Here is a 16,821-nt window from a genome sequence, read left to right as displayed (position 1 = left end):
AGTCCTAGAGATGCAGAGATGGCCAGTTTTGGAGGTAGGCCTCTGTAGACCTGTTATAGTGAGCTCTCCAGAGAAGACTGAGGGGCTTTGGCACTTGAAGTCAGGTACCTATGGGACTATGACCCAAGATGCTTTCTCTTGGGAGGGAACTCTGCAGTCTGTCCATCTGTTGTCTGGTGAGCACCCTCAGTTGCTTACAGAAGAAGAAAAAAAAAAAAAACCTTCCCCTCCTTCCAGAAGTATCCATTGGACCTTCTCAGCTCTGCTGAAAGGAACATAGCACCAAATTGGGGAAAAATGTGTCAAACAGTTACTGTATGTCACTGAGTCACGTGCCTCTCTGAGGGGCTGCCTGTGTGCATCCCTGATGTCTTTGTGCTCTGGCATATTTTACTCACAGGGAACAGATGTTTTAGCCCATGACTCGTAGATGATACAGAAGCACAGTTGCTACGTACACAGTGTTGAATCAAAATAAAGGAATTTTGAATGGAATTAACTGTGATTGTAAGGGCCCAGAGATATGTCTCTGCTAGTGTCCCTACTGTCTGCAAAACTATCAAGCATTGGACGAAAATGTATTTCACAGATTTGAGTGTAACACTCAGGTTTGTTACCCTAAAGCCCCAGAGAAATCCCACTGTCTGTTGGTCATTTTTTACACCAGAAAAGCAATTTGCAAGACTTTGGACGTGCGCTGCTGCTCAGTGCTGATATTGGAATAAAGCAGCAGTGTTCATGGAAAGCTTTCACTGCAGGAATTCTGGAATCGCTTAACCTTTGCAAAGACAAAATTCAGTGATAATCCATTCTCCAGTGCAAACAGTATAGCTCCAGAACTGCATAAGAAGTGGGAGTTTCTTCAGCGGGGGACTCTCCACACTTCTTATATCTCAAAGAAGTTGGGATATAAATGCAGATGGTGATCTTGGCTGGCCTGAGTTGCTGCAAAGGAGTCCTGAATCCTGTGTGTCTTTCACCACTCAATTAAATTGCCCTGCCATTCTGGGGGAGGTGGAATATGGTGTTGGTGCAGCAATTGTTTTTGTTTGTTTTTAATAACAAGCTTTAAGGCAATAACAGGCAGGCAGTGTCAGCCTGATGTATTCTGGTTTGATTTCAGGCATTACACAAGGGAACAGACTATTTCCACATCTCCCCCTAGAGCTCTTTAGCAACAACAGCAGCAATAATAATAACAATCCAGGTTATTAAAAAAAGAAAAGAAAGAAGAAAATATCACACCAGTTCCCTTAAGGAGTAGCACAAAGCCATGGCAAAGGTTCAGAGGACTGGGCATCTTTGCTCCCGGTGTAAGAATAGTGCACGTAAATAACAATATACAACAGTGTTGCACAAAGAGCATTTATAATGTTCAAGAGAAATAGCTTTTCTTTCAGTTCAGGAAAAATATTAGGCCTTTGACCAAAAAGGTGATCTTCTCAACCCTTGTCTATGTAGGAAAACTAATTTTTACCTGAACTTGTTAGAACAAGCGTTGAGAGAACTTGTGGAATTGCAGTGAGTCAGGCTAATGCCCAGGGTGGCTACCTGGAGAAAAGCAGTGAGTTATGCCATGGGGGCTTAGTCTAACCCGAAGCGATGGGCTTGGAGGCTTGAGAAAGAGGAACAGCTGATGCCTTTTTAATGGGAGAAGGGTCAGTGGCCTGGCAGGAGAACTGATGAACTGCCAGTATAGTATGCTGCGTCTAACACCGAGGCAATGCCATGTACTGTGTTTTAAGAGCACAGTGTCTGTCCCCAGGAAATGGCACAGACATACTTTTTTGCTGAGGGAGTCTTGGACTTGCCATCTTATATAGCTTTAGTTAGATCTTTTCTTTCCTTCCTGGGTTTTTTAATTTAAAATGATTAAAAAGAGAACCTCTAGGCTTTTTTGTGATGGAAATCTCAAGAGGACACAGTTTTGGATTTTCTGGGTGGTTACCAGGTGTTGTGTTCGTATGGTGCAAAAGACAGGAGGTTAATAGAGGAGTTCAGCAGAGGGGGAGCAGTGCTGGAGGGAAGAATTGTGCAAACCTTTTGTGTGCTCTCAGCACAGGTTTGTATGAACATTTCATCGAGCAAGATCAGCAGAAATGAAACTTTTCTCTTATCAGATTGGAGGAAGGTGGTAGCATTACAGAAACGTTTAGAGTATGTGACCTTAGTTTTTCCATTCAGAGCAAGATATGGGGATAAGGCTTGTACTGGAAAAACATAATCCTCTGAGTGTGTGGCTAAGTAGGAAGGGAGGGGAAAGATGGTATTACAGTGGATGGAGCCAGATGCAGAACCATTATCTTCTAGGTTGTGGAAGACATGGAAGATTCTTCTGACTAACTTTTAAGCCATCATCTGCATCCCTGATGCCATCGTAGGCAGAAGATACTTTTTTGCATCACTAGTTATCATGATGAATTGCATTAATTGCAAAATTTTTGCATTGATTTGTCTGGGTTGACTTTCTCTCCTCAAGGTCTTTGAGGCAATAGTTGCCTAAGAATTAAAAGAAATCCTGTTTTGCAGTGACTACGTGGTGGATATGGCTGCAGTGTCGGCTGAGAATTATGCTAATGGAAAGGACATTAAAAATCAAATTTGAAGTGTACACATTATTGAGCATGGTCATTGGTTAATTAGTGTTCTAACATGTGCATTGTGGTATGATTCAAAGACCCTAAAAGATCTCTCTGACTGCATTTCCACTGCTAGGCATTTTGCTTTATAGCAAAATGTTTCAGAAATGCAGGTTCCACCTAAAATAGCCGATGTAGTTTTTTTGGACTGAGAGAAGTAAAAAAATCTCTTTGTTTCTTTCTTGTTTTAACCTTCTCCATGTTCTTCAAAACAAGGCATTAATCAATGACAATAGAAACTGCTACTCCTAGAGCTGTCAATGTTTATAGCTTTGGGTTTAATAGCAAGGACATAAATATATACTTTTCATTACATTTTTGCTGTTATTTGCTCATCATCCACAGCATCTGATATTATCATAACTCTTTGGTTGAAGCTATTAAAGTTATGGTTTGTAGCTCATACTGGCATGAAGCAGACAGAGCGCCATAAAAGTAAAAAAGCCTCATAGATTGAGATTCAACTATTAGGCAGTATTGGTCATTTTCTCGCTATTCACATAACAGCAGCTCTAATCTTGGTAGATAGTATTTTTAACTGTCCTTCCTTATTCCCCCTTCACTGCCCCAGTAAAATTTCTCCTCTTAAGCTAAAGTCATGTTTGCCATTGCAAGTGCAGGATGGTGTTTGGCTTGTTATGGACAAACACTACAAAGCAAAGAAAGCCTGCTGATCTATTGAACAAAAGAAGAAACTTGATTAGGGCTTAAAGAAGAGGTGACTTGAAGCTGTTCTTGCAATCGGCCATTGTGGTGCCCATCCCAGTTCTGGGCTGGGATAGTAAAACTCCCCTGGGCCACTTAGGAGGACATTTTCCAATGGAAAATCTTCCCAGAGAAGCTTTCCATCTCTATATTCAGCTCTGCCTGGGAAACTTCTCCAGTAGGGCCTGGAGCTTTTTGTCTCCATTAGGAGGACTCCTTGCTGTCAATACTTTGGCCTGTTTACAAGTGAGTGGGTAGAAAGACAATGAACTAATAGAACTAGTTTACCAATTAAAGATGGCCAATGAGAAAATAAAGCTTCAGTTGAGACTTGTCAGGGTAGGAACGATCTGTGATGGTGACTTCATGGGTATAAATCATTCATCTTCTGGCAGAAGATATCTGGCTTCCTTCAGCTGTGGCTTGAAAATACTAGCAAGAAATTATATATCAAGTTCTGATCTGATTTTAAATATGTCGATTCTTGTGGTTTTGCTAGGGTCTGATAGGATATGTCCTAATCTTTCTACCAGAGAGGTAGGAAGAATTCTTATTCATATGGGCCTGGTCAAAAATCCACTACCTTCAGTGACTTTTGAACTAGCTTCTAAGGACTACTAGCCATTTCATACTCTGAATCAATTTAAATTTCTGTTTACCCACTGTATTTCAGAATATAATTTTAGAAAGAGTACCAATGCTCTTTCATCTGTCCCCCTTCAGAACTAGTCAGTCAGCTGTTGGCAGAGACTTTTACTGTGTTTTCCCAGCTTTCTGCAAATAATCCAGGCTTATCCTTAAATAGCCTAATTCTATGTTGGAGCATTTTAGGATTTATTTTAGTCTCTAAAATGTCATGTGACTATCAAACAAAATAAAACATCCTTAAAAATAGTCTGTATCTAAATCTAATTTTATTGCTCTCCAAAGTTGCAGCATGTTTAGCAGCTTCAGAACAAGTTGATTTGTATTTCAAGAAAGGTTTTATTCTTTGTAAGCTGCTAAATGCTTGTAGTAACTCCACTTCCCAAAATGGAACCAGAAATGTATTTCCCTTTCTAGTAGTGCACTTGCTGCTTGCTCATCTGGACTGGTACCTTAAGACTGTCATTGACTATGGGGTCCTTTTTGTATTTGTCTTATTTGCATATGTCATCATGGTGCGATGACTCCATCCTGGGTCAAACCCAAAGTCCATATAACCCAGTCTTTTCTCTGTAACCATGCTGTTTAGCAGATGCTTCCGAAAAGTGTATACAAACCTGTGCTGTCTCTTGGGTGCCCTCACAAGTTCTGGCAATTAATAGTTCTGGAGCTGGCAGAGCTGTCTCCTCCTCACAGTCTTCTGTTCATTCAGACTTGTGTTGTAATTCCAAAGTAATGGTTATCCTCTGGGTGCATCAGCTGTTCCTCAAGATTCAGTTTTTTCTTTGTCAAAACCTTTCTCTTTTTTCTTTTTCTTTTTCTTTTTTTTTTTTTTTTTTAAATGGCGATTTTAGTCTCACTGTCTTGGTAGCTCAACAACCCTCATGCTGTTCTTTATCATTTCGTTACTGAGCTCTTCTGCTACTGCCTTTCCCTGGACTTTGTCAAATGTGTACTGCAAGCAAACAAAAATTGTTGTGATGCAGTAAATAATGGCTGTGACCTTAGGAAGAAGTGAGTAGAGGCTGAATGCTTCACCTTTTTTTCTAATAACTGCCCTCTGAAACTCGTTAGGTTCCAGTGCCAGTGGTGGGTGAGAATGGACACCCTTAGTTCAAATCTGTGGAAGTGTATTTACGTGGATCTGTATCAGGTGTACTGAAGCGAACAGCATCTTTTCAGCAAAATATTTTTCTGTTGTAAAATGCTTGTTCTTCAAAACCGAAACTTTAGGTGAGGGGCAGGAGGTATGGCTGTCTTCATCTTTCACTCTGAATGGTTTAAGACTCAGGAAGAACTTCCTAACGGAAGGGAGATGGTGGGACTTGTGAATAGCCAGGGAAGGCTGAGATTTGAAACTCCTCAGGATGGTGGTGAGAGACACAGCTGCTGGAGAGAGGCTCTTCCTGCTGCTGCACTTTGCCATCAGTTCTTCTTTTCCTGTTCTCACCCATGGTGTTACTGCAGAATTTGCATTTCGGTACCACACAGAGGACAACGTTTGCTTTGAAAGAGACTAGAAACGTCTCAGAGGAGAGATGAAACATCCTCACTGTGTGCCCTGGCACGTGTGGTGATGTGCGTGGGGGTCTTGTGTGTCAGCAGTTCCTTCTCCTTGCTCCTTAATTCCTAAGAAGTCAGTGAAATGGTGGAACCTGTTGTGGCCTTGTGAATAGCCCGTTGTAGTGTTTCCATATGCCTGGTGGTCTGTATGAGTAAGGGCCTTTGTGTCAATGTTTAAACAAGCGTACTTTTGTGGCTGTGTTTGTGAAGAAGTTTGGTTGTGCAGGGAGGAGCAGTCAGCGACCAGAGCACTGTGCTCGTTAGCTGAACGAGAAGACTACAGATGCTTTATTTAATCCCAGTGTTTTTTTAGCTGGTCACCTCCTGTCCTGGCTGAATTCCTCTTGACATCTGACCACTAGTTGACAGTCATGAAAATTAGCCTTTCTGCAGTGTGACCTCCCACAAGATTACCAGTCCTGAGAGAGGACAAACTTCAGTTTGGCCCATGATGAGGAAGAATCACAAGCTAAAATACAGAACCTGTGAAAGGCTTGCATTTGCTGCCTTTTGTAATGTTTCCTTTTTGCTGTGGGTGCTCATTTCTAATCCCTACCACATGGTGTAGCTTCATTGGGCATAAATTGCTTTGGAGCAGAGAAGCAGGGAAGAACAGGGTTACCTCTGCCTGGGAACAGGTCATTCCCTTTGGCTTGCCACAACATTTATGTATCAGAGGAACCACAAGCATATGAGGTCTACCTGATGTATCAGTCTTTCAAAGACTTAACTTACACGTGAAAGTGCTGGCTGTATTTCTGAACATAGTTGAAGATTCTTAATTTGGTCCAAATGTATTTAAAATTGGGTTTTAGTACTTTTTCGAGTGAGTGATGTGCTTAGTTGCTGACTGTGTAAATGTGACTTGTGTTCCTGTTTGTTTTTAACAAAAGATTGTTGTTACCTGAGCTGATCAACCTGGAAAGTGAAAAATGTTTGAGGGCTTGGTGGAATAGTTAAAGTAGACTATTGTGAGGTATTTTGCTGGGGTCCATTGCTGCTGTTTCTTGTTTGGCACATGGGTAACCTGAGTCGGAAGCAGGTCTCCTCCTCCTAGAGTGGAGAGGACAAAAATTTGAACTACGTGTTCAAGGCAACCTCGTTGCCTCAGATGTTGGTGATGACTCGAGGTTTAAAGCTGTGCTGGGAATATACAAGCCCTTTGGCAGGCACTTGTTATTTAGCAGAATTACTGCATTTTGGGCTCGTGTGCCCCTGCTGATGGCACTAATCTCCATGTTAGGAAACAAAATACCAGCTGTGCCTGGTCCTATTTGTACTACTTTAGCCACATGGATGTTCATCCATTTAATTTGGAAATATTTCTCTGTACTCATCAACAGCCACATGCAGGCAACTGAAATTGCCACATTTATTCTGACTTCGTTTTGAAAACGACAGATGCTACATTACTGTAAAACATGGTGAAAGGGTTTTCTAGCTTTGGTTTTGTTTCTCGTCTGTATGTGAGTGTTTGATATATAACCTATTAATGCTGATGAGTGAAGCTACTTTTCTTCAGCAAGGTCTGCTCCTTCTCCCGTAAAGTTTAGTGAAGCTTCCACTGGGGGAACTGGTGCCATTTATGCTCAGACAAAGGATGTAGAAACTGTACTGGGACTCAGGAAGGAGAAGAGCTGGCACATGTGAACTCACAAATACAAGCAGATGTGTTATGTGGTGGTTATTACTTTTTCTTAATAATGTGACTTTTTCCCCAGCCTGAATAATTCAAAGGAACAATACACTTGTTCACACGCCTGAAGGCGTGTAACCTTCTTTGTCCTCTGGACGTGCGGTGTGTGTGCTGCTTCCAGAGCAGATATTTTAAGGGGAGAAATACAGAAACATCTGCCAAGTCTTGTGTGTCAAATGCAAGCTTTGCACAGCGGCTTCTCTTCTCATGCTTGCCCACGTTTAGGGCTGTGGTACACTGTTTAGCAGCATGATGCTTGAGCCTTGTTCCCACTCCTTGACCTCATGAACCAGCTGTGCTTGGGGTCACCGATGGGGACAGGGACTGTGCTGCTTACCAGGGCCCTGGGACCCAAAGGACCCTGTTAATACAGGGTTGCACACCCCTTGTTGCACACCCCAAGGGCCGCTCATGTCACCTTTCTAAAACCTAAGACCCTGCCATTATTTCCATTAGGAAAGCTGGTACTTAATGAAAAGCCTTGCAGGACTAGGACACGAAAGGCACGCTGTAGTGTCTGTCAGAAAATGCTTGTGGAGAAGAAAGGTAGAGCTTGTCTTGAAACTATTAACCTTGGGCTTTGCCTTAAATCAGCATTTTGTGGCACCTTCTTTGGTTATATTATGTTTAGCAATCCTTGGTAATATCGTGTTTGAGTGGTGGTCCCTTCCAGCCTCAATTATTCTGTAATACAGCTGCACAGAGAGATGCCTTCAAAGACTTCTGGAAAGAATAAATGAAGCGAAAACTTCTAGCCTCATTGAAAAACACTGACACAGGAGAAAGCTGTGTGGCCGTATATCTAGCAGGGGTCAGTATTTCCTTAGTGGAGATAGTTTTTGGTGACTTTGGAATGGAAATACTGAAGAAGGCTCATCAGTTCATTACCAATCATGCAGTGAGTGCTTGCCTCTGCCTTGAGTTCAGTTTGTGGAGAGAAGCCTGTGGACATTCTTTGAATGGGAGTTCAAATGCGGTAGAGCAGAGAAGCGTTTTCTGGAATAGCTTTGTAAAATTCGCTTTGTTCTTTGTTACGTTTGGCATCTGCGCTTTCTGGACCTTATGGCATAACTGAGTTGTGTTTCTCGTGGAAATTATTTGAATGTGACCTTACTGCTTTTATTTTGGCTGCTACCGCGAGCCCTAAGGACCACTAAATGTTGGATGCTTACATTTAACTGGAGCTAAGCAGAAATTGGACAAACCTTAGGTGCCTTCAATTTGCAGCCTTTTGATTTACTTTTATTAAGCTGTTATAGCTGGATTTGCCTTTTGGGGAGTCTTTGTTTGTGGCATTCTAAGCTAACAAAGCCTGGCTAAGCTGAAGGATGGATTATCGAAAATCAAAGCTAGCTCTGCTAATAGGGACAATGGAATCCTGCCTGGTCTGAGCCTTGCCGTGACACCTGGGAGGCCTGCACTCCAATATGATAAAGTATTTTCTTTAAGAGAAGGTCAACAAAAGTTCACTTTTACAGAGAAGTTCTTATTCTCAGTTAATGGGGCTCCCTGTTGCATGGTCCTGCAGTTGCTTAACATAAAAAGGATGGATTGTCAAAGAAATTACCTTTAAAGTTCCTCCCTGGCAAACTTATATGAAAGGACAGACCAAGTGTTCTCTCCTAGCCATTTTGAGCGGTCCGTGACCCAGCCACCCAAGCTGGGTGCCCTTTTGCAATTCTGCAGTTTAGGATTTGTCAGCATTTTGATTTCGACCCCTTGTTTCTGGGCAAGTGCCGTTCTTTAGGGTTGTTATTTTATAATGGAATCTCCTACCTGGGTTTCAGAGCAAGCCATTTAATCTTTTTGTGCCATGGAAATGCAGACGTTTCCAGTCCTTAGGGGATTTTTCTAGTCCCAACACAGCAGATTTATAATCTAACATGAAATAATATGTGCTTATATCATATGTGAGATGGACTAGGTGCTTTTTTTGGTCCTTAATAATTAAACACAAAATCAAAACACAGAGGCAGGGCCAGACTTGGCTTTTTCTTTGTGTGCGTTACGTATGTAATTTACAGCATATGTAATCGATCCCTGTGATAGCTGGGCCTGGACCCAACTGACAGACTGTGGGGATTATTCTTTCTGGTCCCTTTCTGACTTAGCTGACTCATTTTTCCCAGAAAGGGGAGAGATGGGAGCAGGGTGGGAGAATGCATGACCTAAGGCCAACATCATCTGCTGGGAGAAATAGGTAATAGGCTGTTTGGGCTTGCTTTAACTTGATTTTCATGTATGCATAGAGGTGCTTGAAGAAGGTGCTGGAGAAATTTTGTTATCGTTTAAAAATTAACTCTTTTTTTGCATAGAAGGGAAAAGTAAGAATATCAGCCCAGATTTTTATTTGGGCTTTGACTCCAGTAGAGCTATACTGATTTTTATAATATTTGCATTATATTTTTGTAAATCAAAACACTAATTGGAGCATTGTTAGCAGGTCATTATTTTCATTAATAATTGCTTTGGTTAAATCTCCTCTACGAAACATTCTGTGTCTCAGAAGATGACACAGTTTTTCATAGGAAACTGGTAGAATCTTGTTTCTATTTTGGACTTGATCAGTAAAGAGCTTTGCAATGATGCTCTTAGTTCCATGATGTTGATGTCTAATTTAGGTAACAGAACGTGGATGAAGCTTTACTTCCCAATATTCAAAACTAGCAGATTGAATCCAGTAGCTTTTAATTCATTTTGGTTTTGCGTTTTTTACCAAGTTTCAGAGTATGCAAGTGCATCTTTTGTGCTACGGAAATGTGGATGTTTCCAGTGTTTTGGGCATTTTAGGATTCCAGCAAGACAGTTTAGGACCCAACTGAGAAGAGACGTTGACACAAGAAGCCTCCTGAGCAGTGCATGCCAAATTGTGAACCTGGCCATTAGAGGGTTTATGGTCAGTCCTGCAACAGAAATAGTTGCATAATTAATTTTGCAATATGAGCTCTGACTCAGATCTCCTGGAGCTTCAGGTAGGATACAGCTTGGGGTGGCAGTGTGTTCTCAGGGCTGCAGGAGGATTAATATTTTTTTAAGCAGTGACCATTAGAAGTCATGTGGGAGATAGTGGTTAGCAGCAGAAAATCAAGTCCTGCTCCAATACGCAAAGCTGTGATGGCCCTTCTTGTCATATCCTTCACTAGTACAGTTTAGGGTAATTAACTATTTAAGTTAATAGTCCATTTTCTAATCATTTAAGATTGCTTGGAGTCTTTCAGATCACGTAAGTGGTCTTTGTGTCAAGTCTGAGTACTAAAGCCGTCATGCTTGAGTGTGAAATCAGCCCAGCCAACCTTCGTATGTGACCCCCCCCTTTATTTTTTTTGATGTGTAATATATACAACTGTCTCAACTACCATCAGTCTCTCCAGTGGCCATACTTGCGTTTCCAATGACATGAACTGGGAGTGAGCAGCTTTCCCCACAGAAGCCACTGAATCTAGTACTACTTTGTGTCATGACAGACACTTAGAGAAAAGGGGCATTAATTCTGCATGTTTGCATTTGAACAGTGAACAATTCTTCATAAACCCTGTATAGCTGACAAGCTGTACTTGTTGAAGAAAGCCACCACCCTTCCAGATCAACTCTGTCCGGAAGCTCACGGAAGCTGTTCTGTTGGAGAAATGAAACCCCAAGCAGAATCTTTGCTACTTTGTCACATTAGAGAATTTACATTCAATAAAACCAGGGACCTCAGGATGGAGGTACAGCATCTGCTGTGACAGTTTCCATCTTACTTTTGTTTTTTGAGTTTTGTCTCTAATTAGTTTATGTTCCAATAAATCCTTAATACAACAACTGCTTTAAAAACAATTGAAAATGAAACAAAAAGAGTTTAAATTGCTTATGGCTCGTTTTGTATGGCTTCCAGGCATTTGAGCAATTTTGCTAACAAGTATCCTGTAACCTATTTCCAAAGGCCACTAGCAGATAATTATATTTGGTTAATTTACATACTTTCGGTTTATAATCCTAATTAGTTCTCCAACCAGTAGTCCCTAGGCAATATGTAGTCTTACCTCATTTTATTTGCCATCCCTAATGTGCAAGTTCTCTTCTTTTAATTTACAAAAAAATGCTGTTAGGTTTGGTTCAGGGCTTTCCCATTTCAGTGCACATCTAAACTGGGTGATTCCACGCTGATTTAAACCCTATTTGCAAATAAGTATTTTACATTTTTATAGATTTTATGTCTGGGAGATGTTCTGCAATTTAGGGAGACTGACCCCAGTTTGACATAGAGCCTATTTTTATTGCAAAGAATCAGGTCAAATTCTGCACCAACCTGTATTCAGGATCTCCTGTTTACATCTCTGGTTTGTGGCAGAGGAAAAAGGCAGAGGATGGGGACAGAGGTGTTGGTCTGTAACATCTTGTACTGGTGCCACAGCAAAAACAGAGATGGGGTGTGGGACAGCCGGAATGAATAACGGCTGTGTGAGAGCCTCCGGGGAGCTGCACTCACTGGCTCTCTAAGAGGCTCTGGCAAAACCTCTCAGGCTGCCTGGCAATTGCTTGTTCCCCCCTTGGGTGTTTAGGATCTCTCCTTGGGTACACATTGCTATGGGCTCAGTTATCACCCAAGCTTGAGATTATTACCCTCAGTGAAGTGTCTGAGGAGGAAGTGAAAAGGAGGAGGATGGAAATAAAGATTTATACTTTCAGTTGAGCAACACTCCTTTTAGCTCCTTCCAGGTTAAATGAACTTAAAAAACCCAAACCCTTGGAATGAGCCTCCCCAATGGAAGGAGCACACCTCCTAGTGCTGATGATCCCTGAGCAAAGGGGTTGAAGTTTTGAGTGTCCAGCCAAGGTGAACACACCACATTGAGTCAGCCTCTTGCTGTGGGACTGGCCCCTGTGCCCAGGCTGAGGATGGCTCTGTTGCTCTGCAGGGCTGTGCAGGAGTCGGTGGAGAGCGCTGGGTTTTGGGTAAAGCCGGTAGTAAGACAGGAGACACAGTCTCCACTGTTGCATGGAGAATTCTTGCACGAGGTGTCCTTTAGGCAACTAGAACAACAACTTCTGTTGTTTTCTTTTAAGCACTGGGGTATGTACTATAATGCAATTTTCAGAAAAGTTGTTGGATGCAATATTTCCCTCCTCTTAGGCATGAAAGGCTGCTTTTTAGTCTGATTCATTTTACTGTAATGAGGTCAGGTTTGGACTAACATTGTGGTAATTTCCAATGTTTCCTTGAAAGCATTAAAAAGACCCAAAATCTCCCTTTTCAACACCGCATTAAGTACTTCGATAAGGCAATAAAAAAGGATGTGTGATAAGATAACTGAGAAGGGAAAAGGAAAATCTGCAGTTTGCAAAGCTCTTGCCTGGATTTCCAGGGTAACCGATGGATTCTGTGAACTGATGCTAGTTAATAAATCATCATACAAAAGGAGAGAGGTGATTTTTAGCTGACCAAAATAACAAATGCTTACTGAGGAAAAACTCAAAGATGTGAGAATAATTCTTGGCCAATAATTTTATTTCAGCATGTTAAAGAATGTAAATTTTATACTGTTGATGCTTTGGTGTAATTTCTACACATCACACTTGAATTCCCAAAAACGCTTCTGCTGTTACACACGCACACATACAATGCTCAGCATTTCTATACTGATGCCTAAAGGAACCGTTACCTGCGACGTTCCAAAGGAGCCTATTTTTGAGGAACACCGTGATGATAACTCTTCCTCATTAGAGCATTTCAAATCTTACTCTAGTATTTCCAGGTAGATTAAAGATGGGTTAAATGTCTTTTCATGCCTGGTTTAAGGACTGTGATTCCACACTAATCATAGCTCTTGCCTGTGCATCTGAATTTCTGAACTTTAGGAGAGGCAGTATTTTGCTACGGCTCTCACACCTGCAACTGGGATGAACAGAACACAAACTCAGAGTAAAGCAGATTTGGGACAGAGATAGCAGGCGTGTTTTGTTGAAGGCAGTGCGTTGTGAAAATCGTGTATTTTTCCTACTGTACGACTTGTGATGATAATGGCTGGTAGCATGTCAGGTGAAATCCTAGCTCTAACAAAGTCAACAGAAAATCTTTCATAGACTAGAGTAGGACTAGTACTTTATCCCAAAGGAAAATAGCGTTTGAAGATAAATTTACAGAGGCTTATTGACATGAGTGCCAGATTTCAAGGGGCAGTGACAATTTACATGGGCTGAAGATGCATTTTCAGGCCTGTAAAAGAGTTTACTGTGCAATATGGTGGACATACGTTCAATGCTAATTCAGTGCTAGTCCATAAAAGGAGTGGAAAAAACTTTGAACAAATCTGTTGTTTACTTCTTGATAATAGACAAAATAGGCACTGATAAACTGTTAATCTCTCCCCTTCCAAATTTACACTTCTGTCATTAAGATTGTAATTTTTGCTCTGTACAGTTAAGATGGATGAGTCCAGAACAAAAACTTAGAAGGGTTTGGGAGCAAGTTTTCTGTGGGGGCAAAGGAAAAGGGATGGAGAATCTGGGAGCTATTCATAATGTGTCTATGTTACTTAATGCAGCAGAACATTCCAAGTTATATCTGACATCTTAATTAGAAATAGAAAACAAGAAAAGGAGTGTAATACCTCTTTGACATTTAGTTTTTGTCTTTTTTACAATCTCTTTTAATTTATATATGCTTTTATTTACATATTATCCGTTTTTAATGCAAACCCACACTGAAGGTTGCAGGGGGGTTTTATATACCACTAAGAAACCACGAAACAAAGCAGAACAGGAGAGTGGAAGTCCTATTTCTTTCTCACTTACAGGTCATCTTAAATGCCATGTGAGTTGAAGATACACATTGCTCGATTCTACCCTTGATATTCCTTGTACTTCTGTCTTCCCTCCATCTTTCCTTCCCTCAAGAAAACCTCAATCCAAATTCCCCCCAAAGTCAGGATGCAGATTATTCTGTTAGGTTTGACTCCCGTAGGCGGTCCTGGCATTCCTGCAGCACATGAGTTACGCTCCAGGGAAGAATACTCTACGTGGTGAAACCAGAAGGCAGTCAAAAGAATTTAAAATAGTTTGAAATATAAAACAATAATTTATTTTACTTCATTTTACTTGTTAACGTTTGTAGCTAATGATGATTTCATGAAACTGCTTTTATAATTCAGTACATTCAAATCTATAAAGCAAACAGTTACTACCATGGGCCTTTCAAATTCCACAAACTGTCTTATATAAACAAATTAGCTGTACATGCACATTTTTTCAATAGGTTGCAACATTTGCAAACATGCTTTAAAATCCTTTAAAGCTTCAGTATAGTGTACTTTGCTTCAGGCTTTTCAGATGAAACCTATATGCTTTCTTCAGAAACCTTAAAAAGAAAAATGTTTAAATGTTGAGCATAATTCTAAAAACTGCTGTTTGATAAATGTTAAATATTACACGAGAATGACTCTAATTCGGAGTTTAAACCTTGAGCTAAATATTGATAAACAACACTGTGTAGAAATGAACAACAGCAAAATAATATCACAAAATACAGTTTCACAAAAAATACCTATGTGCAGTTGCTCTTGTGGGTCTCTTGCATTTTTTTTTTTAGATAAAGAAAAGCATGGGTACCTTTTAATATGAATATAGTTTAAGCAAATTACCTGTGTAAGTATGGTTAATACATTTCTGATATTTAAACACTTCATGTAAAAGGTAACAAGTAAAAAAGTACAATCGGTGTTCCAAAAAGCACTGCTAATATTGCCTTTGAAGGAGATGGGCAAGCTTCCTCTCCACTTCATAACGGAGAGCCTGGCACCCACAGTTGTAGAGTTCAGTATTTGAACCATAAACTTGATGACTGTATCTTATATACAAAAATCTTGCCACATTGAACGAGGCATTGATTTCTACCCCAATGGTAGTGTTTTATGTACATAATCTAGCAATGGCGATTATACAGTAGTCACTGACAGGAAGGAATTGTACACCCGTGTGCCGTCTGGTGACTTCGTTCCATGGGTTAGCAGTTCTTGGATTGTCATCCAATTGTCAAATATTTTTTTATTTCTCTTCTTCATCATTTTTTTGTGGCTCAGTTCAATGATGTTCATCTCTTTCTTTTCTTCTGCACCTTGCTGTTCCTTTAAGCAATCTAACCTGCTCTGCATCATGAACTCGCGCCGCCTCCTCTGCTCCTTCGCTTTCACCAAATGCTGCTTCCGCTCTTCCTTGCTCCAGTAACGGCCCATCTTCATTTCACTTATGGCGTCATCATCTGTCGTCATACCACTGCGCTCCTCCTTAATCTTTATGGCACGTTCCCTCAGCAGCCTGTCCCTGACCGGCCTCTTCGTAATGTAGCGCGTCCCATCGCTTCTGACCTTGACTTTCCACTCCATCCTTGGTTCGCTCTGGCTTGAGTTAAAGTCCTTGCACATACTCACCAGGCTCATTTGGCTCTGTGCGTACTCCACTGCTGATTTCTGTTGGATCAGCTGCATGTAGCTCTGATAGTGCTGTGCGTGGGCAGGAATATGAGCATGCTTGTATGGAGAGTGATGGTACGGGGAGACGTAGGAACCAGAAGGCTTTTGACCATGAGTAGGGCTTTTGCTTCCATCACTGGCTTTTCTCTCCTTGCTTTCCAGCTGCTTGCCAAGGTCGGGATCTTTAGCAGAGGCATGGCATTTACCAGTGCTGGATTCATGACTTTCTGAGCCAGCAAATAAATTCTTTTGGGAGACATTATATGCCACTGCCCCCTCATTACCTTGACAGTTAATGCCTTCTGCAGTTCTGCGTAGCGAATTGTCAGGGGAGATCTCCAGCGTGAGCGGTGTGCTTCGGCAGCTTTCGCCTGTGTTATACGCGCTCGAGCTATCCTTGTCAGACTTCTCGGGGAGCTCTGTAATGTCTGAGAGCTCATGCCTGCGAACATCGATGCTTGTGTTATAGTTGCGGAACCCACTATTATGTAGCATCCAGGGCTCCCGGTACTGATCTTTCAGCTGCTGCATCTTATGAGCTCTCACGATATTCAGGCACTCTAGCTCGATATTGCGCAGCTCCTCGTTCAGCATCTCCAGCTCTCTGTCAACACTTTCTTGGTCGCTTTTACTCATATCCAGCGTGCTGTTATGATAATACAGACTGTAAGGGTTGGCAGACTTCACCTGGCACTTCAGTTCCAGCAGTTCCCGGAATCGCTCGCATTCGTCTACGGGGATGCCGAGGAAGTCGACATCTGTGCAGTCAGCTGAGATAAATGACTCATTGCTGAACTGCATATCGCCACTTCCAAGGGTGTCGTGACTGTACGTCAGCTTCTTCTGGCTCCCCAAAGTGTTGGAGGAGGTGGTGTGATCATCAGCATTGTTCTCCTGCTCGGAGCTCTCATCGTTGCGAGTGCTGTCGTCTGTGCGCCCCACGCCACTGTCCTTCTCATGCTGGTTAGATAAAATAGTGGCTGTATCTGTGGTACCTCCATCCTCCTCATGCTTCTTCTAACAGCAAAAAATGAAAGATGGAAAGAGAAATTAGTGCAAGGACATAAAATATTTCAGGGTGTTTATTTTTTGATAGTTTTCTTAATCTGTCACTCGTTACGCTTTC

General features: G+C 41.5%; 1 protein-coding gene and 1 long non-coding RNA gene across 3 annotated transcripts in view; one reads left to right on the top strand and one right to left on the bottom strand.

Annotated features, from left to right (window-relative positions):
* The window catches only part of LOC134521686 (uncharacterized), a 110,060-nt gene that overhangs the window by 54,557 nt on the left and 38,682 nt on the right, over window positions 1-16,821 (top strand). The window lies entirely within an intron of this gene.
* The window catches only part of PDZRN3 (PDZ domain containing ring finger 3), a 143,861-nt gene continuing 141,325 nt past the window's right edge, over window positions 14,286-16,821 (bottom strand). For both annotated transcript variants that reach the window (XM_063348402.1, XM_063348404.1), the window contains one exon: window positions 14,286-16,712. In XM_063348402.1, the coding sequence (XP_063204472.1) occupies window positions 15,162-16,712 (1,551 nt within the window). In that variant the 3' untranslated portion in view covers window positions 14,286-15,161. The remainder of the gene's footprint in view (window positions 16,713-16,821) is intronic.

The sequence above is a fragment of the Chroicocephalus ridibundus genome, chromosome 10, assembly GCF_963924245.1.
Source record: "Chroicocephalus ridibundus chromosome 10, bChrRid1.1, whole genome shotgun sequence".
Classification (NCBI taxonomy): Eukaryota; Metazoa; Chordata; class Aves; order Charadriiformes; family Laridae; genus Chroicocephalus; species Chroicocephalus ridibundus.
The sequence above is the reverse complement of the archived record's forward strand: the minus strand, read 5'-3'. Positions and strand labels throughout refer to the sequence as shown.